Source organism: Ranitomeya imitator, chromosome 2 (assembly GCF_032444005.1).
Source record: "Ranitomeya imitator isolate aRanImi1 chromosome 2, aRanImi1.pri, whole genome shotgun sequence".
NCBI lineage: Eukaryota > Metazoa > Chordata > Amphibia > Anura > Dendrobatidae > Ranitomeya > Ranitomeya imitator.
In genome coordinates, this window is record NC_091283.1 from 601,202,955 (window position 1) to 601,230,058 (window position 27,104).

The 27,104-nt window shown below is 41.2% G+C and overlaps 1 protein-coding gene across 2 annotated transcripts in view; it reads left to right on the top strand.

The window, feature by feature from the left end:
* EPN3 (epsin 3) overlaps positions 1-26,742 on the top strand; it is a 94,081-nt gene extending 67,339 nt beyond the window's left edge. For both annotated transcript variants that reach the window (XM_069752403.1, XM_069752402.1), the window contains 6 exons: positions 10,371-10,475; positions 12,790-12,922; positions 16,425-16,604; positions 20,510-20,608; positions 20,745-20,957; positions 26,240-26,742. In XM_069752403.1, coding sequence (XP_069608504.1) covers positions 10,371-10,475; positions 12,790-12,922; positions 16,425-16,604; positions 20,510-20,608; positions 20,745-20,957; positions 26,240-26,595 — 1,086 coding nt within the window. In that variant the 3' untranslated portion in view covers positions 26,596-26,742. The remainder of the gene's footprint in view (positions 1-10,370; positions 10,476-12,789; positions 12,923-16,424; positions 16,605-20,509; positions 20,609-20,744; positions 20,958-26,239) is intronic.
* Positions 26,743-27,104: the final 362 nt, after the last annotated feature.

Consider the following 27,104-nt stretch of genomic DNA (forward strand, 5'->3'; position numbering starts at 1 on the left):
TTAGAATGGTGTCACTTTTGAGTATTTTATGTCATACAGGTCCCTCAAAGTCACTTCAAATGTGATGTGGTCACTTAAAAATGGTTTTGTAAATTTTGTTGTAAAAATGAGAAATCAATATAGTGTGAGTGGCAGCGGCGCTAAGGTATAGAGTGACTTGTATTGCTGCAGATTTAGACAACAACCACTTTATTGTTGGAATATAGATATATATATCTGGAAAAATCTGCGCCAAACGAGTCTTAAAGAAACCAGAAGGTGTATTTAATGGGGATAATATGTGGAAATACGCAAAGTATAGAGGTATACAAAAAGATTGCACTTAGCCCGTGATCCTGAGGGAGTAGTCTCCTAAGTAAAAATGTATATACTAGATGGTGGCCCGATTCTAATGCATCGGGTATTCTAGAATATGCATGTCCACATAGTATATTGCCCAGCCACGTAGTATATTGCGCAGCCATGTAGTATATTGCCCACTCACGTAGTATATTGCCCAGCCACATAGTAAATTGCCCAGCCACGTAGTATATTGCCCAGTTACATAGTATACAGCACAGAGCCACGTAGTATATTGCACAGTGACATAGTATACAGCACAGAGCCATGTAGTATATTGCCAAGCCACGTAGTATATTGGCCAGTCACGTAGTACTGTATATTGCCCAGTCACGTAGTATATTGGCCAGTCACGTAGTATATTGCCCAGCTACGTAGTATATTTCCCAGCCACGTATGTCACAGGTTAAAAAATAAAAAATAAACATATACTCACCTTCCGAGGGCAAACATATACTCAACTTCCGAGGGAGCCCTTGTAGTCAAGTCGCCTGTGTGCGGTGCACTCGGCAGCTCCTGGTCCCAGGGTTGGTAGCGCAGGACCCGTGATGACGTCGCAGTCACATGACCGTGACGTCATGGCAGGTCCTTCTCACGCAGGCGCGCAGGACCTGTGATGAGGTCGCGGTCACATGACCGTGACGTCATGGCAGGTCCTTGTCGCATACCATCCTTGCCATCGGAACCTGCCGCTTGCATGGAGTGGTTAACGGAGCGTCGCAAGGAGCGGGAAAGGCGGTGGAAGGTGAGTATATAATGAATTTTAATTTTTTAAATTATTTTTAACATTAGATCCTTTTACTATTGACGCTGCATAGGCAGCATCAATAGTAAAAACTTGGTCACACAGGGTTAATAGCGGCGGTAACTCAGTGAGTTACCTGCGGCATAACGCAGTCCCTTACCGCTGGCATTAACCCTGTGTGAGCGGTGACTGCGGGGAGTATGGAGCGGGCACTGACTGCAGGGAGGAAGGAGCGGCCATGTTGCCGCCGGACTGCGCTCGTCGCTGATTGGTCGTGGCAATGGTCGTGGACGTTTTGCCATGGCCAATCAGTGACTTGGATTCCATGACAGACAGAGGCCGCGACCAATGAATATCCATGACAGACAGAAGGACAGACGGAAGTGACTGTAAGACAATTATATAGTAGATAGCTCAGTAAAAAAAATACTAGAAAAGTATAGATAAGCTGCTAGTAGCAATAAGTAACAATATGCCCAAATGGTGGCCACCTAGTAATAATCGAGCTTAGATAAATGCCTACAGCATAGTAACAATAAATTGCACCATGTAAATAGGATAATGATAGATAGGTCTTATCAAATAAGTCTCTAAAGGTTCACAGTCTGGGTAACCGAGTCCGTAATCCTTATTGGGTAGAGATATCTCAGAGTCTGGTGGAAGACTTAAAATGTCATAGAAAAAACAAGTTAAAATAAAAAAAGTAAGAGAAGCAGCCCCGGCTGGTAGCAATGCTTCAGTAGATGAGGTAGTGCGGCATGTTACAGACAGATTAACCGGGTCGGAAATCTGCTGTGCAACGCCACCTGTTGCCTTAGTTGGAGCTCTTGTCTTGCGTGAGACCGCTGTTCCTTCCTCAGTGATGTAGGCGGTGGAGATGTCTGACGTCTTGTGTTGCTTGGTAAGTCCCAGCTTCTGGCTGTGTTCACTGCTTCCTCGCGATGAGCAATGAACAGAGCAGGACCTGCCGTGACTTCATCGGTCACTTGGAGCCACAGGATAGTCTGGAGTTGAGCGTTGAGAATGTACGGATTGCAAAAAGGACCAATATTTTGGTCCTTTTTGCTCAGGTAGTGCAGCTCATCCAGGATGACACATCAATGTGAACTGTGGCAAGAAGGTTTGCTATGTCTGTCAGTGTAGTGTCTAGAGGCTGGAGGCGCTACCAAGAGACAGGCCAGTACACCAGGAGACATGGAGGGAGCTGTAGGAGGGTAACAACCCAGCAGCGGGACCGCTACCTCAGCCTTTGCGCAAGGAGGAACAGGAGGAGCACTGCCAGAGCCCTGAAAAATGACCTCCAGCCAGCCACAAATGTGCATGTGTCTGCACAAATGGTTAGAAACCGACTCCATGATGATAGTCTGAGTTCCCGCTGCCCACAGATAGGCGTTGTGCTCACAGTCCAACGCCTTGCAGGACGCTTGGCATTTGTCACAGAACACCAGGATTGGCAAATTTGCCACTGGCGCCCTGTGCTCTTCACAGATGAAAGCAGGTTCACACTGAGCACATGTGACAGACGTGACAGAGTCTGGAGACACCATGGAGAGCGATCTGCTGCCTGCAACATCCTTCAGCATGACCAGTTTGGCAGTGGGTCAGTAATGTGTGGGGTGGCATTTCTTTGAAGGGTCACACAGCCCTCCATGTTATTGCCAGAGGTAGCCTGACTGCCATTAGGTACCGAGATGAGATCCTCAGACACTTTGTGAGACCATATGCTGTTGCGGTTGGCCCTGGGTTCAGCCTAATGCAGGACAATGCCAGACCTCATGTGGCTTGAGTGTGTCAGCAGTTCCTGCAAGATGAAGGCATTGAAGCTATGCATTGGGCCGCCCCTTCCCCAGACCTGAATCCGATTGAACACATCTGGGACATCATGTCTCGCTTTAGTCCAGGTCTGGGAGGAGATCCCTAAGGAGACCATCCGCTGTCTCATCAGGAGCATGCCCAGGTGTTGTAGCGAGGTCATACAGGCACATGGAGGCCACACACACTACTGAGCATCATTTCCTTGTCTTGAGGCATTTCCACTGAAGTTGGATCAGCCTGCAACTTCATTTTCCACTTTGATTTTGAGCATCATTCCAACTAGAGACCTCTGTGGGATATTAGTTGTGATTTACGTTGATAATATTTAGGTTTTATTGTTCTCAACACATTCCACTATGTAATGAATAAAGATTTACAACTGGAATATTTCATTCAGTGATATCTAGGATGTGGGATTTTAGTGTTCCCTTTATTTTTTTGAGCAGCATAGTTTCCAGTGTCAAAAAGCTGGGTTTGCATCCTAGGTCATGGGTCTTCTTGTAGGACAATAACTCCAAACATACTTCAAAAAGAACCCAGAAATGGATGGAAACAAAGCACTGGAGATTTCTGAAATGACCAACAATGAGTCCAATCTAAATCCCATTTAACACCTGTCGAGAGATCTGTTGGGAGAAGTCATTCTTCAAATATGAACGACCTGGTGCAGTTTGCAAAAAAAGAGTGGTCAAAAATTTCAGTTGAGAGTTGTAAGAAGCTTGTTGATGGTTATAGGAAGTTATTAATTACAGTTATTTATTCCAAAGGGTGTGCAACAAAAGATTAAGTTGAGGGTATCAACAATTTTGTCTGTCCGATTTTTTGTTTTTTGTGTGAAATTAGGCCCAATTTACCTTTTTTCCGGCTTTTTGTGTTGTTCCAATACAAACAAAGGAAATGAACAGGTCTATAACAAAACGTGTATTTGCAACAATTTTCTGGGTGAAATATTTCATTTTCAGGAACAATTTCAAGGATGTCAACACTATCGGCTATGGATTTAAACAAAGCACTGGAGAGTTCTGAAGTGGCAACAATAAGTCCAGATCTAAATCCCAGTTAAAATTGCTGTTTGGAGAAAGCACCTTTCAAATATGAGACCTGGAGCAGTTTGAAAAAGAAGAGTGGTCCAAAATTGTAGTTGAGAGGTGTAAGAAGCTTGCTGATGATTATAGGAAGTGATTGATTGTGGTTATTTATTCCAAAGAATGTGCGACCAAATATCAGGTTGAGGGTGCCAACAATTTTGTCCGGCTAATTTTTGAGGTTTTGTGTGAAATTATGTTCAATTTGCCTTTTTTCCTCTTTTTTGTGATGTTCCAATACACGCAAAGGTAATAAACATGTGTATAACAAAACGTGTAATTGCAATAATTTTCTGGGGGAAATACATCATTTTCTGGAACAACTTCAGGAATGCCAACACTTTTGGCCATGACTATATGTCTAATAATGAGAAATGACACAGGAAAAACGTATGATAATGGTAAATATCCCAGAGAGGCGCTTCCGTTTCAAAGACGGAGATTCCAAGGAAGATCATTAGAATATCAACATGAATGATGAATTTTCAGCAGTAATGCCTGTAATAGTTTTATTAATAAATTCCCTCTCATCTCCTCCACTCTCTCTCTCCAGTCGTCACAACTCACCTAACTACAATCTTTAATCTCTCCCTCTCCTCTGGCATTTTTCCGTCCTCCTTCAAACACTCCATCATTACTCCATTACTAAAGAAACCCACCCTCGACCCATCCTGCACAAACAACTACAGACCGGTCTCCAACCTCCCCATCATCTCTAAACTCTTGGAGCGCCTGATATACTCCCGCCTTACCCGTTACATCTCCACTCACTCCCTCCTAGACCCTTCACAGTCCGGTTTCCGCCCCCTACATTCGCCAGAAACTACACTCATCAAAGTGACCAATGACCTTCTGACAGCAAAACGTAACAGTGACCACTCTCTGCTCATTCTTCTCGACCTTTCTGCAGCTTTCGACACTGTTGACCACCCTCTCCTACTCTCTAGGCTTCGGTCACTAGGCATTAAGGACACTGCTCTCTCCTGGTTCGGCTATCTTTCTGACCACTGCTTCAGTGTTCTGTTCTCTGGCTCCACTTCATCTCCTCTTCCTTTCACTGTCGGGGTACCTCAGGGCTCAGTCTTTGGCCCCCTTCTCTTCTCTCTCTACACAGCCCAAATTGGACAGACCATCAGCAGATTTGGCTTTCAGTACAATCTTTAAGCTGATGACACACAACTATACACATCATCCCCTGACCTTACCCCCGCTGTACTACACAACGCCACTGACTGTCTGTCTGCAGTCTCCAACATCATGTCCGCTCTCTATCTGAAACTCAACCTCTCTAAAACTGAACTTCTTCTGCTCCCGCCATCTACTAACCTCCCTAAATCTGACATTTTCCTCTCCGTGGGTGGCACCATAATAACACCCCGGCAGCAGGCGCGCTGTCTGGGTGTTATGTTTGACTCTGATCTCTCCTTCACCTCCCATAAACAATCTCTTGCCCGCTCGTGCCGCCTACACCTAAAGAACATCTCTAGAATCCGCCCTTTTCTCACCATGGAAACAACAAAAACCCTCACTGTCAGCCTGATCCACTCCCGCCTGGACTACTGTAACGCTCTATTAATTGGCCTCCCCCTCACTCGACTTTCCCCTCTCCAGTCCATCCTTAATGCAGCAGCCAGGGTCGTCCATCTGGCTAATCATTACTCGGACGCGTCCGCTCTTCGCCAGTCGTTACACTGGCTGCCCATTCATTACAGGATACAATTCAAAGTACTTGTTCTCACCCACAAAGCTCTCCACAATGCGGCACCCCCTTTCATCTCCGCCCTCATTTCTGTCTATCGGCCTAACCGACCGCTGCGCTCTGCAAATGACTTTCGACTAACCTCTGCACTAATCCGTACCTCCCACTCCCGACTCCAAGACTTCTCCCGTGCTGTGCCAATCCTCTGGAATGCTCTACCCCAAGATATTAGGACCATCCACAATTTGGATAATTAAAAGGCGCTCGCTCAAAACACATTTGTTCAGAGCGGCCTATCACGTTCCCTAATCAAAGTCATTTTATGTTTGTGTGTGTGTGTAGCCCATTCACTATCTCCATCTATCCCCAACCCCTTAAAGATGGCTGGGCCATCATTGTAAATACATCATTGTAAATACACACCTGTACTTTGTATCTCCCCCACCTCATTGTAGATTGTAAGCTCTCATGAGCAGAGTCGCCATATTTTCGCTTTAATTATTGTATTGTTAACGTTGTTACTTATGACTGTTGTGTTTAAAACTGTTAAACTGTAAAGCGCTGCGGAATATGTTGGCGCTATATAAATAAAGATTATTATTATTATTAATAAAAACATGCAGCGGCGCACTCAAGAGACATAGTGTCGCAACCACAGCACATATAATTATAGAATTAAAACCCAACGCGTTTCAGCTGATTCAGCCTTCATCATGTGTCTAAAAGTATATGCATTATACAGATAATTTATGTCTTGCCTTGTTTTTATGGGTGGAGTTTCCTAGATTGGAGTCATTTCCTGATATGCATATCATATTATAAATAATTAATATAAATGAATTGAAAGTATATGCATATATAAAATAGTAAATATAATCCCAATAGAGCATATTGTCATTTGTCCCAAAGCTCTAGGGGCACTATCCATTCAAAAATATGTCTTAAAAATTTTTTCTTCCATGGTTCACTGGAATGGCAGCATGCTTGTGAATGAACTTATATTCTTACATTGAAGTCTAGTGTTGTGTCTAACCACACAAATGCAAGTATGTAAATTACTCTTGATCACCTCAATACTAATACATGCACTACGCTTAGATTGCACTCCCCTTTTTTTCTCCACCTTTCTCTTCCCTTTCCAGGCTCCAAGTGACAGTAAAATAGTATTGAACAATTGAAGAAAGAGAGGTGCAAAAAGCCATGGAAAGTCATGACACCAGCTGAAATGTATTTGTAATTAGAAAGCAATCCTGCCACTTACTGAAAAATAATATCGGCTGGTTCAACTGATGGTATATACAAAGGTGTCTCATTACCAAGGGTAAAACCAGTCAGTTGTCTCAAGATCTTTGCAACCTTATTGTTGCAAAACATACTGACGGCTTTGGTTCAGGAAGAATTTCGAAACTACTGAAGCTTTCAGTGAGTACTGTTGGGGCCATAATCCGGAAGTGGAATGAGCATCATTTCACCATAAAGATTTCAGGCAGAGGAGTAAAAAGAATTATCAGAAGACTTGTCCAAGAGCCAAGGACCACCTGTGGAGAGCAACAGAAAGACCTGCAATCAGCCAGGTACATTTGTTTCAAAGAAAATGATAAGTAATGCACTCAACCTCCATGGCCTGAATATGCACGCTCAGCATATGAGACTCCATTGCTGAACGAAAAGCATGTTCAAGCATGTTTACTAAAGTTTGTTCAAAAACATTTAGACAAGCTTGGGAAATACTGGGAGAGTATAGTCTCTTCTGATGAGACCAAAACTGAACTCTTTGTATGCCATAAAACACATAATGCTTGGAGGCCAAAAGGCACGGCATAGCACCCCAAAGACATTATACCAACAATGAAGTTTGGAGGTAGGAACTCTATAGTGTAGGGTAGTTTTTCAGCATACAGCACTGGCAAGCAGTGCATAATTGAAGGAAGGATGAATGGACAAGTTTACTGAGACATTCTTGATAAAAATCTGCTGCCATCTACCTGGATGATGAAGATGAAACGGGGGTGGACATTTCATCAAGACAATGATCCCAAACACACAGCCAAGGAAACTCTCAATTGGTTTCAGAGAAAGAAAGTAAAGCTGCTATAAGGGCTCAGCCAATCACCTGATTTGAATCCAATAGAAAATGTATGGAAAGAACTAAAACTCAGAGTTCATAGAAGAAGCCCACAGAACCTTCAGGATTTGAAGAGTGTGTAGAATAGGATAAAATCACACCTGAGCAATGCTTGCGGCTAGTTTCTCCTAACAGGAGGTATCTTGAAGCTGTCATCACCCACAAAGCCCTTTCTTCGAAGTATTAATTAAATTTCACTAAGTGCGTTCAATACTTTTTCCCTGTTTCATTTCTCATTACTACACATAGCTTAATTTATGGACATTATTGTTTGATTTATTTCCTTGTGTGGATTGAATGGGTTGCTATCGACAACTGGTGAGAATTTCATGCCAATAGTACCTTTAGAAACTTATTTTCTTAGAAAATTGGTGACCTGTTAAATACTTATTTCATCCACTGTATATACCATTATCTTTGGAAATTCTCTGGAGTCACAAACTCAGGTGTGGATATCCCAGCGTTAGTCGATCAAGAACTAAGGCTCTCCATCAGCATGTGAAGTGGCATCACCTGCTCACATTGAAAAAGCAAAATGACCACAATATGAACAAGGCTCAAGCTGTCCTTTTCTTCATGATCGTCTTTCTGGTAGCCAGGCGGCATCTACAAGTAGTGCCTGGTCATTGTCACTATTACTATCATAATCTAGTGCTTTTCACAATCTTCCTTCTCTTCTTTGTTACATCATTAATTATCCATATGTATGGCCAGCAAACATCAAGATGTGTTCATTCATCCATTTGTGTGGAAATTGAACTCCCACATATTCATGTTCACCACAATTGCTGCTTTTCCACCTAGATACTATTGCTTTTTAAAATGATGGCTTGAGCTCAGCCTTGATGAAGAATGCCTTGCTGACATTATTTCAAGAAGATAGCCATCCCTGCTTTGTACTTTTATATAGCAGGGACCTTGGCCTCTCGTTGGAATAGCCATTGTGTTGCAAGGTATACTAACCATCAACAGCCAGGAATAGTAAATGGGCCATGATGTCAATGTTTTGAATTTCCACGATTCACTACTGCCAGCAGGCCAGGTGGTGACACAACCATGGTTGGGCACTACGTCTGGTTCCAATATCACTTGGCACTTATGCACATTCTTTACATCCTGCTCAATGGACATTTCCCCATTTTCAACTGAAACAGTGCAGAACTTTGTAAAGTTACACATGCTCTCTGCATTCCAGACATCCACGATTTGAGTACATAATGTTTTGTAAATATACCAAATTGAACAAGGTGGTGCTCATGGACAGGAGAGTATGTTGGCATTCAAAAATTCTGATGTGATGGACAACTTCCAGGATTTGCAGCGACAGAGCAATGTGACTGGTTATATCCTGATTTGTGAAGTTGTAAAATATTGAAATTCCCGAATTTCCTGTTCCGGATGCCGAGCTATCGAGACTTGCTCCCCAGAACCTATTAGCCGACCTAAGTTTGGACTCTCACTCCAGCCCCAACGAACCCGTTGAGATGTCAGTCGTCCAGTTTGGACCTCCCCCTAGGAAGTTATGACTCATCATAAAAATTGGGAATTATTTCAGCTAGGACGTCAAGGCAGGAGAATTCAGCCCAACCCAGAAGGGTGGTGACAAATATGGGAGTGGGCGAGCTGGAGGTTAAAAGCTAGCTACCCACCTTTAGCCTTTGTCTTTGTTCTGCCATGGAACCCATGTCACATCACGTGTGGGAAAGGAGCAGAAACTAAGAAGGTGCCTGTGGATATGAGAGCTTCCCTCTATCCACACGTGATAAGAAACGGTAACATGACACATACAGCTAACTGCTATCCCCAACCTGTACCCTACTTTTATCTCTACTTTTGGTTGTAATCTCTGCATATTACTCTGTATATATTTGTAGTATCTAGTGCGCCTTTTGACAATTAAAATATCAATTAATTTTGGGCTGCTCTTTTACCTTGAAACTCAATTTCCCACGTCCGTGAGTCCGGCTAGTACTTATACGCTACCTGGGTTGGTTTCTGACCTGATATAAGCTTGATAACAGACCAGGCTTATATCTAACGAGGAACTGGTAGCAGCATTCTGTCCTGGTGGTGTTATTGGGGGTTCCTGGCAATGATGGATCGAAGGTTTATATATATATATATTTCCGGCCTGGGACTGGTGATATATATACAGCCCTCACTGCAGAGTGTCCAGATAACCAGTATGTGACAAGGCAGCCTCTCCGGCGACTAATTATCCTAGGTGCAGTTCCCAGACTGACCTGAGGGTAAGGGGGGTGCCAGAGAGCTGTGACTGTGTAAGCTCCATCACAGATTGGTGACTGCAGGGGGATATAAGTATACTCCTCTCGTGTGTGTTTTCTTTACACCCTATAATGTATTAAAACTTCTAATCTTTGTATTATCTGGAAACCCCCTTAGGGTAAGTCATTGTATGGCCAATGGAAGTGTGCCATTAAAATCTGACAATTACAACAAACATGAATACACAAATTTTTTGTGAAAATGTCTATTAAAAGTTGGTTGTTGGTCTATGTGTATCATGCTATGTGATTATGACCATGTCTCATCTTTATTTAGGAACAACGATCTATACAGGGTGAAATATCATTGATTGGGAAGGCTTTATTAGAGATGCAGTTGACAGGGGACAACGATGAGAAGGAAACAATGAAGAAAAATGAGGTAATGAAACCTGTCTGTAACCTGAATCATATCCACTGTATATTGGGATTTGTGGAGGACCTGCCATCAGCCTATTATAGCAAATACTGGTATTTCCAATTAACCATTATAGCCTATCTTTACCCATAGCTCAGTTCCTCTGTTACTCATCCTGATAAATGAATACATTCACAACTTGGTGTTCTTTTAGTCAAAAAGGCATGCCTCTACACCAGGGGTCCCCAATCTGTGGCTTGTGGTCCTATGATGTGTGGCTCACAGCTGTCTGCCAGCTTGGTGTATTAGCACCAGGGAGAGCAACCTGTTATGAAGAGAAGGTCTTCAATTGGTGACTTTTGTGAGTGGCCCTGCGTAGAAGAACAGATCAGGATGTGCATATACTGGCAGGGGAGATTGGGGAAAGAACTAAATATTTTAAACTGGAGAAAGGACTTGAATGTGGCTCTCAAGTTAAAAAAGGTTGGGGACCACTGCCCTACAAACTCACCATTCATTAGATAATGTCAATTTGTGAATGTTCATACTGGTCCATACTGTCAATAATAACAACACCATCCTCTGGCTAGCAGGAAGTTGGGAGGCAGGGGAGCGGTGTGCTCCTGCAAATACATCTTAAGACCCCCTTTTAAGCTTTTAAATAATTATGATTGGGATATGTTGTCCTTATGAGAGTGCCCCTGATATAAGAACCATTTGTATTATTTCTAAAATGTAGTTTTGAGATAATTCAGTTACATTAGGCTCTGTATGGCTAAACACTGAGTTAGAGGAGCTTTACTGCTGTTCGCTCTCCCTTGATATACAGGTACTGGCATATGACTAGTCTGATTTGTTTTCAATCCAGTAATGACCATGATATTTCTGACTAATGGAAAGATTTACAGCCAAATACCTAATCCCTGCCGTGTACTGCAGTGACTTTATTAAACAGAAAGAATCTGACTCTTAAAAATTGTAAAAGGCTAACAACATAGTTTGTGACTATTTCAGGTCAATTTTCTGTATGAAGTGGGATGTTATGGGAATATTGGTTAACTTCATGTAAACCTGTGACGGATATGTTTTTAGTATTATCATCAAAAGGACTTTATTTGCAAGATTTCATCTGTCATGAGGTTTAGCCAGTTAGAACAGTTCTATCCAGCTCATGGCTCTCCAGCTGTAGCTAAGGTAAAAAAAGGCAGCCTGATGGAGTATTCTGTGAGCTGTAGTTTTGCAAAACTAACTTTGTTCTAACTTCAGTTACAAATTTTTATTATTTTTTTTTTATTTTGTGCAGCAGTAAAAAAAGTGTGTTGTGCCAGGGAAACCATCAGCAAGCAGATGAGCTTGCTGAAGGTTTCAGGACAATGGTGTACTGTCCTGAATGGACTTATAATTTTTTGTAGCTTGGTAACACATCACTACTCAGACAGACCTGCTCATAGAATATATATAACCAATATCCATCATAAATATAAATGCAAACATTATGTGTATATATACAATTTATAAGCTATTTGGAGTTTGCGCTGGCAAATGCCTTAGTTGTAGTAAAGATAGTCATAATAGGATCCTTCAATAGTCTGATTATTTTCAGCCTACAAGGAGCAACAGCATCGTACATATGATCCACATAATAAAGAAAATAGAAAAAAAGCTAAAATGTAAATGAAAATATAGTAATATGGTATAATAAGATACTAGATTTGTAGACAATATAGCCAATTGTGCTCAAGGGGGGAACACACCTTAGAAATCACGTTGCTTTATATCACAATATGGGAAATTATTTTCGAAATTCTATATTCCTAAAACATTTATTTTTTTGCCAAAGAATACTATAGCAGCAAGAATATCACATATCCTGGATATGAATGAAGCTGATTTCTACAATGTAATGCTTATTTTAATACATTTCCAACAAAACTCCATTTTGCTTTATCATTCTTGAAGGGGAAACCTTCATTGTGCAAGTCCAACAGTAAATTTATTGGTACATCCATGTGTATCCATAGCAAACACCGAAATTCCTATTATCATCACTTCATGCCCACTTAATCTTTTTTCCTGCCTTCCCCTACAGTGACTCACTGGTATGTGAATACTGACTGGTAAAGTGCGTCGCTAAAAATATCCTCTTCACAATTTCTGTATTCTTTCCCATATTTATTTGTGTTTAGCCATTGCAAGAAGACTATTGCGTTCTTGTCTACTGCTCCTTCCCCTCAAATATCTCCAGAATCAGTAACTGAAGAAATTTTGAAGTTGCTGGGAAGCAATATTTGATTTTCCAGTCTCATTTAATCAATTAATAAATTATTTCTTCTTCCAGACACACCTATATGATCTTATCGATGTTTTTGGGCCTCCACAACTTCCGTCTTCAAATATTTGGGACTCCCAAGTTGCTAGCTCTGATTCATCAATGAACACCAGCTCTTTCTTTCCAGCCTGGGGAACATCGAGTAAGTGACTACGTACAGAACAAGATTGGGACTTACTTATTCTACATTGTTGCACAGGCTTGGACTGGCCCATAGGGTAACAGGTGAATCTCCCGGTGGGCCTCTGTGCAGATATGGGGCTCACTGTATGGGCAGTACTTGGCATAATTCACTCGATTCACTCTGTGCAGAAAAAAAGCAGCATCTCATCATTCATTAACCAAAATACCCAGTTTATTATTATATAGAGATAGAGGTAAATGAATACGCCCATTAGCCGCTCCTGCTCTCGCTGTTATTAGCTGCAGCTGGCATTGGATGATGGGAGCAGTAGTCCCATCAGCTGACACCAGCGACCGAAGTTAAACTTTATACCTCCAATCACAGCTGAGCGCTCACGTTGTCTTTTGACAGCGTGGGAACCATGACTCTCTGACCAGCGGTGAAGATTTCACCACCAATCAAGCGATGTTTGCCACGCTGTCATGCACATGACAGCGTGGCAAAAGCTGGATATTCGGGCACTCCATTCAAGTGAATGGGGTCCAGGTACAGTTCTGGTACCCGAACTCAAACTTTTTGTAACTGTCTGGCTGAGCCTGCCGGACCCAACATCCAGGTGTCCGCCATCTCTAGCCCTAAGTCATACCACAGCAGTAGGAACGCTGCCAGAAGACCAGGCAGTGCTTGCCAATAAACAGAGCTCCAGCCTGACTCTTGACTCAGGGAGTCTTGTACTGTCTCTTGTTGGAGGGAGGAAGGTCATGGAGATCCTGAAGTTGGTGTCTGTCAGGTAGTAACTTAAAGGGGTATTCCCATCTCCAATATCCTATCCCATCCCAATATGTAGTAGGTGTACTAATAGTAATATTAGCAAATACCTCCAATTAGAAATGTAGCATCGTTTTCTGATTCTCTATATCTCTTTCCTCATTTGTAGGCATTGCAGGATCTTGGGTATCCATGCTTATGTTCACTGATAAAGTGACAGTTAGCTAGTTGCTAATGATCTAATAACAATGGATACCCAAGGTCCTGCAATGCCTGCACGAGGAAAGAGATAGCGAATCAGAAAAACTATACTACATTTCTAATTGGAGGTATTTATTAATATTATTATTATTACACTTACTACATATTGGCATAGGACATTGGACATGGGAACACACCTTTAAGTTCTATAATTTATTTATTCTGGTACCTTTCTGCCCCTTCACTCAGCTACTTTGCTCCACAAGAGAACATGCCGCCTACTCTGCCTTATCCTTAGAGACATAAACAAGTTGTGTCTCTAACTTTCCACCCAGAGCCTTTACCATTTGTTTTTCACCCCTACTACACCATCCACTTACAAAGCCCCTTCTACCTTGCCTCTGGTTACTTGCATCCCCTTGAAGCTTTTGTTAACTTGTGTACCCGCCCTATGCTTTCAGTGCCAATTCTTCCTTGTCCTGCCAATCAGTGAGAGTCAAGGTCCTTAGGCTTTCTTGTCACACAATAATTTGTAGTGCTCTGCTTGGCCCATGCTGAGGTCTATAGGTACCGTCACATTAAGCGACGCTGCAGCGATATAGACAATGATGCCGATCGCTGCAGCGTCGCTGTTTAGGTCATTGTGTGGTCGCTGGAGAGCTGTCACACAGACAGCTCTCCAGCGACCAACGATGCCGAGGTCCCCGGGTAACCAGGGTAAACATCGGGTTACTAAGCGCAGGGCCGCGCTTAGTAACCCGATATTTACCCTGGTTGCCATTGTAAATGTTAAAAAAAAAACCACTACATACTTACATTCCGGTGTCTGTCGCGTACCTCGCCGTCAGCTTCCTGCACTGATTGTGAGGGCCGGCCGTAAAGCAGAGCACAGCGGTGACGTCACCGCTGTGCTTTACGGCCGGCGCTCACAGTCAGTGCGGGAAGCTGACGGCGAGGGACGCGACAGACACCGGAATGTAAGTATGTAGTGTTTGTTTTTTTTACATTTACAATGGTAACCAGGGTAAATATCGGGTTACTAAGCGCGGCCCTGCACTTAGTAACCCGATGTTTACCCTGGTTACCAGTGAAGACATCGCTGGATCGGTGTCACACACGCCGATTCAGCGATGTCAGCGGGTGATCCAGTGACAAAATAAGGTGCTGGCCTTCTAGCTCCGACCAGCGATGTCACAGCAGGATCCTGATCGCTGCTGCGTGTCAAACACAACGATATCGCTATCCAGGACGCTGCAATGTCACGGATCGCTATCGTTATCGTTGTTAAGTTGTTCAGTGTGAAGGTACCTTATGCCTACACTCATACAGGAGCTCAGAGCTCAAAGTTCCTGTTTGCAGAGGGCTACAGAGTAGATTTTTGAACAATAGGTATTTGACTCAGTACACAGACCCCCATGGATCTACGAGACAAGCTAGTTATGGTAAAGATGTTAAAAAAGGCTTCTACAATTCCACAATTTCCAAGTTCTATAATTTAAGGCTACGGCCACACTATCAGTATTTGGTCAAAATTTTCCATCAGTGTTTCTAAGCCAAAACTATGTCAGGAACAATCATAGAAAAAGTGTAATAGAAATGTGTCACCAATTCTGCATTTTTGACCCACTCCTGGTTTTAGCTTACAAATACTGAATTGAAATACTGACAAAATACTGATAGTGTGACAGTAGTCTTAGAGTAAGGGTACCGTCACACTATACGATTTACCTACGATCACGACCAGCGATATGACCTGGCCGTGATCGTAGGTAAATCGTAGTGTGGTCGCTGGGGAGCTGTCACACAGACAGCACTCCAGCGACCAAGATGCCGAGGTCCCTGGGTAACCAGGGTAAACATCGGGTAACTAAGCGCAGGACCGCGCTTAGTTACCCGATGTTTACCCTGGTTACAAGCGTTAAACTAAAAAAAAACAAACAGCACATACTTACATTCTGGTGTCCGTCAGGTCCCTTGCAGTCTCTGCTTCCCGCACTGTGACTGCCGGCCGTAAAGTGAAAGTGAAAGCACAGCCGCTGTGCTCTGCTTTCACTTTACGGCCGGCAGTCACAGTGCTGGAAGCAGACTGCAAGGGACCTGACGGACACCAGAATGTAAGTATGTGCTGTTTGTTTTTTTTTAGTTTAACGCTTGTAACCAGGGTAAACATCGGGTAACTAAGCGCGGCCCTGCGCTTAGTTACCCGATGTTTACCCTGGTTACAAGCGAACGCATCGCTGGATCGCATCGCTAGATCGCTAGATCGGTGTCACACACACCGATCTAGCGATGACAGCGGGAGATCCAGCGATGAAAGAAAGTTCTAAACGATCTGCTACGACGTACGATTCTCAGCAGGATCCCTGATCGCTGCTGCGTGTCAGACACAGCGATATCGTAACGATATCGCTGGAACGTCACGAATCGTACCGTCGTAGCGATCGAAATGTTATAGTGTGACGGTACCCTAAAGGTCTCATCCTACCTTACATGCATGATTAGAGAAGCCTTGTAACAATAGTTTATTTCTTTATTTGTCTTCTTATTTCAGATCAGAATTCGAGTGTCGTCACCTCTCTATTACCCTGGGATACTGTTTCTCAAAGTCCTCAGTTAAAAGAAGATAACACAAGTCAAAGTATAATTTTTGGCTCTGATGAACCAACAGGTTGGCAAGATCCACAAATTCTAAAGAGCCCCCCATCTGATCCTTGGGGGGATAGCAAAAACAGTGAGTATGACAATTGTCCGTTCCTTTTATTTCACCTTAATTGTTTCTTAGCAGAACTTCAGCCATTGACAACTTTTATTATGTTCACCATATGCCTTTTATAAATGTATGCTTCTAAATGACATTGATGCTGGAAGCTGTTTAGCACATAGAGATGAACTCATTTTATATATATATACTAGATGGCAGCCCGATTCTAAAGAATCGGGAGTCTAGAATCCATATATACTTTATTTATTCAAATGTAAGAATAATACAGTTAATAAATAATAGTAAGAAAGAACAAAAAATGGCTGCACTCACCAGCTCTTGACAATTCTTGTTAGCTCTGTGTCATTAGTATCCTTACTATTAGAGCTCATGTTGGCTAAGCTAAACAGCTTTAAGCGTGGTGGTGGCAAACAACAGGTTAATAAGAGGCAGTGTCAGGTAGTAGGAAAATAGCCAGTTAATAATAGGCAATAGTTCTTTGCAGGAATGCAGATATTAATAAATAGGCAGTTTATATTGCAGAGAAACTGCTGGGCAATAATGGACAATGTCCTTATGTGGCAAATAATAGAGCAATATACCCAATGTGGCAAAGAAGAGGTTAATAAACGGCAGTCTCTCAGTATAACAGTCAGTGAATAATAGGCAGTATATGGAGAAAACACCAAACAAAAGTTCAAAATTGGTGTGAAAATGTCACTGAACCACTTCACAACTAAATATATATAGTTTTGGTAAATGGTATTATCATTTTTTTGACGAAATTCGGCAGGAGCTTGAAGAGCAACGTCACTGGGCCCGCCTCCACGCAGTAGAAACTTGCTGTGAGGTAAAAATTCAAAAATCACACCAAAATGGCGGGCGGAGTGTGTCACAGTACGGCACGTTTCTGATTGGTCGCTCGCAGCAGGCGGCAACCAATCAGACACTGGACACTGTTGACGTCACTTATCTCCGGACATTAGCTCCGGACATTAGCTCCGGACATTATTTCCGGACAGGAAGTTGGCACAAATTGCAGGAAGTAGTATTCTAGGCAATTATATATTAGATATATATATATATATCTAATATATAATTGCCTAGAATACTACTTCCTGCAATTTGTGCCAACTTCCGTGGCTTTGTCCGGAGCTAATGTCCGGAGCTAATGTCCGGAGATTAATTGCCTAGAATACTACTTCCTGCAATTTGTGCCAACTTCCGTGGCTTTGTCCGGAGCTAATGTCCGGAGCTAATGTCTGGAGCTAATGTCCGGAGATAAGTGACGTCAACAGTGTCCAGTGTCTGATTGGTTGCCGCCTGCTGCGAGCGACCAATCAGAAACGTGTCGTACTGTGACACACTCCGCCCGCCATTTTGGTGTGATTTTTGAATTTTTACCTCACAGCAAGTTTCTACTGCGTGGAGGCGGGCCCAGTGACGTTGCTCTTCAAGCTCCTGCCGAATTTCGTCAAAAAAATGATAATACCATTTACCAAAACTATATATATTTAGTTGTGAAGTGGTTCAGTGACATTTTCACACCAATTTTGAGCTTTTGTTTGGTGTTTTCTCCATATACTGCCTATTATTCACTGACTGTTATACTGAGAGACTGCCGTTTATTAACCTCTTCTTTGCCACATTGGGTATATTGTTCTATTATTTGCCACATAAGGACATTGTCCATTATTGCCCAGCAATTTCTCTGCAATATAAACTGCCTATTTATTAATATCTGCATTCCTGCAAAGAACTATTGCCTATTATTAACTGGCTATTTTCCTACTACCTGACACTGCCTCTTATTAACCTGTTGTTTGCCACCACCACGCTTAAAGCTGTTTAGCTTAGCCAACATGAGCTCTAATAGTAAGGATACTAATGACACAGAGCCCAAAGCTGCTGATGGCGCACGTAAGATTAGGTCTGATAGAAAGTATACTAATAATGCAGAGCAAAAAGACGCCGACATATTATTTATTATTTACATTATTGTTCTTAAGCAAAGAACCGTTGTTGTGGCATTTGCCACAACACGCAAAGTTGTCGTCTGATGTCTTTCATCCCTCCCCTCATAAGCATGTTCATGGATCCTGTGTAACTGTACCTTAAATAACAAGAATTGTCAAGAGCTGGTGAGTGCAGCCATTTTTTGTTCTTTCTTACTATTATTTATTAATTGTATTATTCTTACATTTGAATAAATAAAGTATATATGGATTCTAGACTCCCGATTCTTTAGAATCGGGCTGCCATCTAGTATAATATATTTTATATGTTTACAAAATAATTTGAATTCAATCAGACTTTAATTTTAATTCAAAGTAACCACAGTATCTGTAAAGGAACACTAGATCTAAACATGAAATATAGCTCAAATAAGTTGGCAATTTTCAAAGATAGCTGATAATGAAGCACATAAAAAGTATAGGTTAGAGGATCAAATGACAATCTCAAATAAAATTCTATGTTAGTTAAGTGTACCGATTAAAACCTTTAATTATTACACTCTTGGCTCCCAAATGCAAATTTTAGCTGGTTTCTCTTTTATTTGGATCAGAAATTGAGGAGGGGGATAGGGAGGATTGTGTAGCTGACAAAATCATAAGTAAATGCCCTAAAAGGATTGTGTAGCTGAAAAGAACAGAGAGCCTCGTTGTTTGATGTAATTTTACACCTCAGTTTTGCTAGAAATTTTCATAAATTTTTTTAAAACCAAGATAAAAAATGGAAAAATGTTGTAGACATTTCTGCGCTACATAAATAGTGCACTTTGGTGTTTCTAACTATCTTGTCTTGCATTACCATTCAATATAATGTGACCCATCCATCATTCGCAATAGTGCAACTAAGTTGTTGACTGCTATATCGTAAATGTTTTTATTAGATTTTTCTGTTTTTGAATAATGCTAACAATATTGATGAAATACTGAAGTGGCTAAATTTAATTCTGATTCTAATCTAGCCCCCATAATTGTTTCCTCACATGTTCATCACATGGTAGGTGCTAAAAGGCTGTTCCCGTACCATACAGGGCACGTGCCGATTGTATTTCACAGCTAGTACCCACATGTAACTTCCTCCTTAGTTTCCTCATTAGCATTAGATGGTGCTGATGGGTTGTCAACAGCCAAGGGTATAATGAAATACCCTGTCTCTGCCATCTTTGAAATCCTTTTAAACCCTTAACATCAAAGAACAGACCCTTAAAGTTAGTCAAACCAGACTACAGCACTAAAACTAATTACTACTCTTGTATCTTCTTTGATTCTAGATGCTGCTGTCCACAATGCTCCCTTTCTGGTCAGCATCAGGACATTGGGTGTTGGCCCCCAGTCATAGTTCTAAATCAAACAGCTGTTCTGATGTTAAAGATGCTTTGGAGGTGGCACTGTCATTATCCAGTGCATGGTTGATAGCTGGTCTACAGAGTCTGAACAGATGACATCCCCTGTTTGAATTTAGACCACAGTCAACCAATTATGGCCTCATGATTTTGACAAGGGGAATGATAATGTCCAGAGGTTAATATATTAATAATAATTCAGAAGGCATAACAGAGGAAAGCCGAGGTTTGAGAAGAGGTGCTCCCAAACGTTTATTGCATGTTGCATGTTAGATGCAACTGTTTGCTAAAACAGACATGTCAGGACAGGAGGGATGTCAGGAGGACCCTTTTTCACTCCAGCATCATCATTTTACAAAATATTAAAATCTGCCATCTTCCTCAAATCAAATTAACTTACATAGGCATCATCAGTTGCTTCTTATACATGGCACAACTATTGGGACCCCCATTGATGCCTGAAAATAAAGTGACCACGATGCTCAAAAAAGCAATATACAAAACTGAGAGAATCTTATACAGTACATTCTTACAAATCTTTTTGAGATTATTTTGAATTATTCTCTTACATTCATTAATTTAGGTCCAGAGGATGCCATCTATGACATATTTTCAGCACCTCCTTCAACTGCAGACAAAGATGTCAAGCCACCACCAGTTCTAAAAGCAGAAAACTCTTTTGGTAAGATGTCCATTTCCAGCCATAGGGTGTATGCAGTATATTGTCACATTATGCTTTAGGTTATAACAGTGTCAAAGGGCTATAGTGCACAGTATGAAAACTATATTCTATAATTTGCTATATTTTTGTATTACAGACATGGACCTCTTTGGAGATGTTGTACCTACTTCAAAGCCATCTGCAGATAGTACTGATCTGGAGGCTGAAGAACCCGTCCTAGATACCAGTGTAAAACCTCGCAGTAATACTCCAGAACTATTTTTGGAACCTGCTGCCCGTTCACTAGTAAACCTCGAAAGCCTTGTATCTTATGGTGATCTTGTCAAAAACAAAAACCCCTTCTTTTCTGGTAAGTACAATGCTCGATGCCTAAATTTCAGGGTCTAGAAGGAAAAAAAAAATCTTTATATTAATTCTTCACACCTCAACATTGAGATCGTAACAATAAGAAGGAAAAGTTATGGAATTGAAGATAGACATGTTACTGATATACATATGGTGAAAAACTGCAAAGAAAATGGTCAAAACAACTTGATTTATTCAGTATTAAGTATGATCGCCATGCACAAAAATCCTCCCTTGTGTGAGGAATGTTCTGAAACGCTGAATGCACCTGGGCACATAAATCATCTGCCACTAACAGCTCTCTTTGCAATTGACATCCCAGATGTGTTGAATGGTAGACAAGTCCGAAGACACTGCAGGCCATGGTAGCATGTTTAGACCACAATGAGGCTGCTCACAGTAGAACAAGCAACATACAGCTGGCGTTGTCATGTTAAGGAAATTACGTTTGGGATACATTGGAGAAATGGCAGTACCACTGGTTCCATAACTAAATCAATGTAATGCCAAGCTGTTAGTGTATCTGGAATGAAGACTAGAACGGTAGGGTGACTGTACATTAGTGTGAACATACAATCCCTAAAAAAAAAATTTTTATTCAGATACTACATCTAAAACACACTGAAAAACCTGTGCAGGTGTAAAACTGTATTAATATTTGATAAAAATGATAATAGACCCAACATAGCCCAAAAAACCCCTGTATCACCCTATTCTCAACCTAATAATGTGACTACCAATGGAGGTTAGTATCCTAAGATACGAGAATGGTGCCCCTGCTCGACGACGGCTCTCCCTTACTCCCCTTGTAATGTCCTGTCACTAGAGTATAGATAGGTAATTTAATGAAGGCAGAATAATTAATCTAGCTTCATTACATTACCTATCTATACTCTAGTGACAGGACTTTACCAGGGGAGTAAGGGAGAGCCACTGTCGAACCGGGACGCCATTCTCGTATCTTAGGGTGCCAACCTCTGCTAGTATTTAGTTACAATATTAGGTTGAGAATAGGGTGATACAGTTTTTTTTTGGCTGTGACGGGTCTCTTATTTTTGTTGAGACAAATGTTAATACACATTTTTATACATGTACAGGTTTTTTGGTGTGTTTTACATGAAGTATCTGAGTACTTTTCTTTTAAAGGGATTGTATGTTCAAATTAGTATTGTCTTCCCTTTTTATATTATTACTAGCTGAAGAGCCCGGCGTTGCCTGGGCATAGTAAAAATCTGTGGTTAGTTATAGCACCTCACGTCTCTTATTTTCCCATCATGCCTCTCATTTTCTCCCTTACACCTCTCATTTTCTCCCTTACACCTCTCATTTTCCCCCTCACTCCTCTTGTTTTCCCCCTCGCTCCTCTCATTCCCCCCTAACACTTGTCATTTCGACCTCACATCTTTCATTTTCCGATCACTCCACTATTTTCCCTCACGCCTCCCATTTTGCACTCACACCTTTTCATTTTCACCTCAGTATATACATGTTTGTCATCTCCCTTATATATAGTATACACCTGTATGTCTTCTCTTGTATATAGTATATACCTTTATGTCATCTCCCCTGTAAATAGTATATACCTGCTGTATGTCATCTCCTCCTGTATATTGTATATACCCATGTGTCATCTCCTCTATTATATACCTGTATGTCATCTCTTCTGTATATACTATATACCTATATGTCATCTCCTATATATAGTATATACCTGTATGTCATCTCCTGTATATAGTATATACCTGTATGTCATCTCCCCTGTATATAGTATATACCTGCTGTATGTCATCTCCTCTATATACCTATGTCATCTCCTCTTTTATATAGTATATACCTGTATGTCATCTCCTCCTGTATATAGTATATAAGTGTGTCATCTCCTCCTGTATATAGTATGTACCTGTAAGTCATCTCCTCCTGTATATAGTATATACCTGTGTATCATCTCCTCCAGTATATAGTATATACCTGTATGTCATCTCCTCCTGCATATAGTATATATCTGTGTGTCATCTCCACTGTATATAGTATATACCTGTGTGTCATCGCCCCTGTATATAGTATGTACCTGTATGTCATCTTCCCTGTATATAGTATATACCAGGTTGTCATCTCCTCCTGTATATAGTATATACCTGTGTCATGTCCTCCTGTATATAGTATATACCTGTATGTCATCTCCTCCTGTATATAGTATATACCTGTGTGTCATGTCCCCTGTAATAGTATATGTGTGTGTGTCATCTCCTCCTGTATATAGTATATACCTGTGTCATCTCCTCCTGTATATAGTATATACCTGTATGTCATCTCCTCCTGTATATAGTATATACCTGTGTGTCATCTCCTCTGTATATAGTACATACCTGTGTGTCATCTCTCCTGTATATAGTATATACCTGTGTGTAATCTCCTGCATATAGTATATATCTATGTGTCATCTCCTCCTGTATTAGACCACGTTCACACATTTGGTCCGTATTTTTACCTGAGTATCTGTAAGCTAAATTGGCAGCCTGATAAATCCCCAGCCAACAGGAAGCCCTCCCCCCTGGCAGTATATATTAGCTCACACATACACATAATAGACAGGTCATGTGACTGACAGCTGCCATATTTCCTATATGGTACATTTGTTGCTCTTGTAGTTTGTCTGCTTATTAATCAGATTTTTATTTTTGAAGGATAATACCAGACTTGTGTGTGTTTTAGGGCGAGTTTCATGTGTCAAGTTGTGTGAGTTGAGTTGCATGTGGCGACATGCATGTAGCGACTTTTGTGAGATGAGTTTTGTGTGGCGACATGCGTGTAGCAATTTTTTGTGTGTCGAGTTGCATGTGACAGGTTAGTGTAGCAAGTTGTGTGCAGCAAGTTTTGCGGATGGCGAGTTTTGCGAGTGGCGAGTTTTATGTGTGGTGCGTTTTGAGTATGTGCAAGTTTTGTGTGATGCAACTTTTGCATGTGTTGCAACTTTTGTGCATGTGGCAATTTTTCCGCGTGTGCAAGTTTTGCGTGTGGCGAGTTTTCCATGAGGTGAGTTTTGCACGTGTGGCGAGTTTTGCGTGAGCCTAGTTTTGCATGTGGCGAGTTTTGCGCGTGGCGAGTTTTGAGCGGCGACTTTTGTGTTTCGACTTTTATGTGGCGAGGTTGGTGTATGTGTGGTGAAATATGTGCTGAGGGTGGTATATGTGTTCAAGCACGTGGTAGTTTGTGGCGCCTTTTGTGTGTGTGTTCATATCCCCGTGTGTGGTGAGTATCCCATGTTGGGGCCCCACCTTAGCAACTGTACGGTATATACTCTTTGGCGCCATCGCTCTCACTCTTTAAGTCCCCCTTGTTCACATCTGGCAGCTGTCAATTTGCCTCCTACACTTTTCCTTTCACTTTTTCCCCATTATGTAGATAGGGGCAAAATTGTTTGGTGAATTGGAAAGCGCGGGGTTAAAATTTCACCTCACAACATAGCCTATGACGCTCTCAGGGTCCAGACGTGTGACTGTGCAAAATTTTGTTGCTGTAGCTGCGACGCCTCCAACACTTTTCCTTTCACTTTTTCCCCATTATGTAGATAGGGGCAAAATTGTTTAGTGAATTGGAACGCGCGGGGTTAAAATTTTGCATCACAACATAGCCTATGACGCTCTCAGGGTCCAGACGTGTGACTGTGCAAAATTTTGTGGCTGTAGCTGCGACGGTGCAGATGCCAATCCCGGTCATACACACATACATACATACATACATACATACATACATACATACATACACACACACATTCAGCTTTATATATTAGATTTGTTCAATACTAATGTACATTATGCAACCCCACACAATAATCCTGGGAGTAGAACCTGTGAGATGTTCTCTTGGGTAGGCTTCTTCATGTGGTTGCTCACATGAACTCCAGACCAATATTCATCTATCATTGCATTGAAATCAAAAGCAGGACTCATCGCTGAAGAGGATACATCTCTATTCCATTCTCCATTGCCATCTTGCTCTGCACCATGATAGCCTTTGGAAGTGGTGGACAATGAAATACCTGTAGCTGGATGCTCACCTCATAGCCCAATGTCATGCAAATATGTTCTGGTGGTTTGTATAGATACTGTTTGACACTTTAGTCTTCATATGAGATGTCCAATTTAATTTGCACTATAGAATGGATCAATTGTGGAACCAGTGGTACAGCCATTTCTCCAAAGTTTCTCTGGATATGATTTTCAACACAACAATGCCGGGTCACATGTTGATAATGCCATCATGAGCAGCCTGCACTGCCTAAACATGTTACCATGGCCTGTAGTGAGTCCCATCAAGCACATATAGGATGTCATTAGTTGGCAAAGGCAAAGAGAACTTCCAGCAGCGGATCTTGATGATTTCTGTGCCCAAGTGCATTAAATATGGCTGAACATTTCTCAGACAGCCATCAATGACCTCATTGATAGCATGCCAAGGTGCAAGATTTGTAAGTGTATGTGCTTCAGCATGTGCTGTTCCTACTGAACACTGAATTGAGTGTTGAATTGAGAGGTTCAGAAAATGTTGTTAACATTTTTTCATCATTTGCATATCAGTAACATGTCTATCAATCTTGTGGTTTTCCATAATTTTCACAAATTTTTGCTTTTTGCTGCAGTTTTAATATTTAGAAATGTATATTAGAAATTATTAATATATACTGTATACAAATCATGCAAAGGGTACTCTCACTATAAGGCCACATTTAGTATTTGGTCAGTGTTTTACATCTGTATGTGTAAGCCAAAATCAGTAGTGGAATAAATGGAGGAAAAGTATAATAGAAACACGTATACTCAACGTGTGCACGTGGCCTAATGGTCATCCATGACAGAAGTCCCCTACATTAAATATTTAGCAACATTTACAAGTATTCTGTTTAACAAGTTCCTCCATTGTTTTTTGACAGTTTTTTTTTAATCAAAAGCCATTACGGCTGATCTGTAGATGAACTGTGCATTGTCATTTAGTTTCTTTTTAAAATCTGTAGTTCCAGCACTTAGTCTTATGAGCTTACCTGCTCAGATGTAGGTCAAATGAAAAGGGAAAAATGCCTTACTGTATTTCTGTGTGTGATCCAATTAGATATTGATGTACACTGACAAAAAGTGTAGCTCAAAGTTATAGGCATGTGGATTAGACTGAGAGATTTCCGAGAGGGATCTATCTGGGAACCTAAAATTGCTGCCCCATTTCTATTTTCTTGCAGAAGACCATATTAGAATGGTTTTGGACTAACAAATTTATTTTGAAATTTTCCTGTAGGTTTGAAAGAACCATCACCCACCAACCCTTTTCAGTATGGAGACCAGAAACCCTCTCTCAACCAAATCCGAGCTTCCTCTCCTATGCCAACTACAGGAGCACAAATGCCAATTCAGAATATCAGTATTTTACCAACTAACTCAATGGATACTGGAATTAACAATTTAAGGACCATTTCTCCAGTGCCAACCACCATACCCCTTCCAGTGCAGCTCCAAGCTTTCCCCAGTATCTACCCTTCCCTGAATTTCTCATACACTCCAGTGGTACCATTGAATCAACTGCCTGCTGCTTCACCCCAACCAATATTGCCTATCCCCAATCCTGCACATGGTTCAAATAACCCCTTTCTCTGATGGTGTGGGGTCCACTTTCCTATTTGTAGATGAAAGCTTCATTTATTTTAGTGCATACACTACAACTTCTTGTTACCGGGATAAAAGCAATGTAATCGTTCTGTATTATTGTGGCTTACAAATCATAAAACAATATATTTTCAATAGAAAGACATGCTGGTCGGTGTGAGTTTAATTATTTTTAAAATTATGAAGTCGTTATGTGGTATATAGGTTTTTAATGAGTGATAATTATGAATCTGGGTCACCGCTAAGTGGAGGGAATCATTTAGAACTCTGAGATTTAGGGTAACAATTCTTGCCTGTCAAGTTGCTATTATTACCGAGTTTATTAACATAATTGCTGAATCACAGCAACAATCATTCTTTGGACTGAGGCTATGTAACAAAAGTTTTCTTTTAGATGGCAATGTTTGAAAACTTTATTTCATTTCGCAACACTCAATAATCTTGTCTTATTTTTTTTTACTTATAAAACTTCTCGAAACGTTACTTTTCTATACACCATG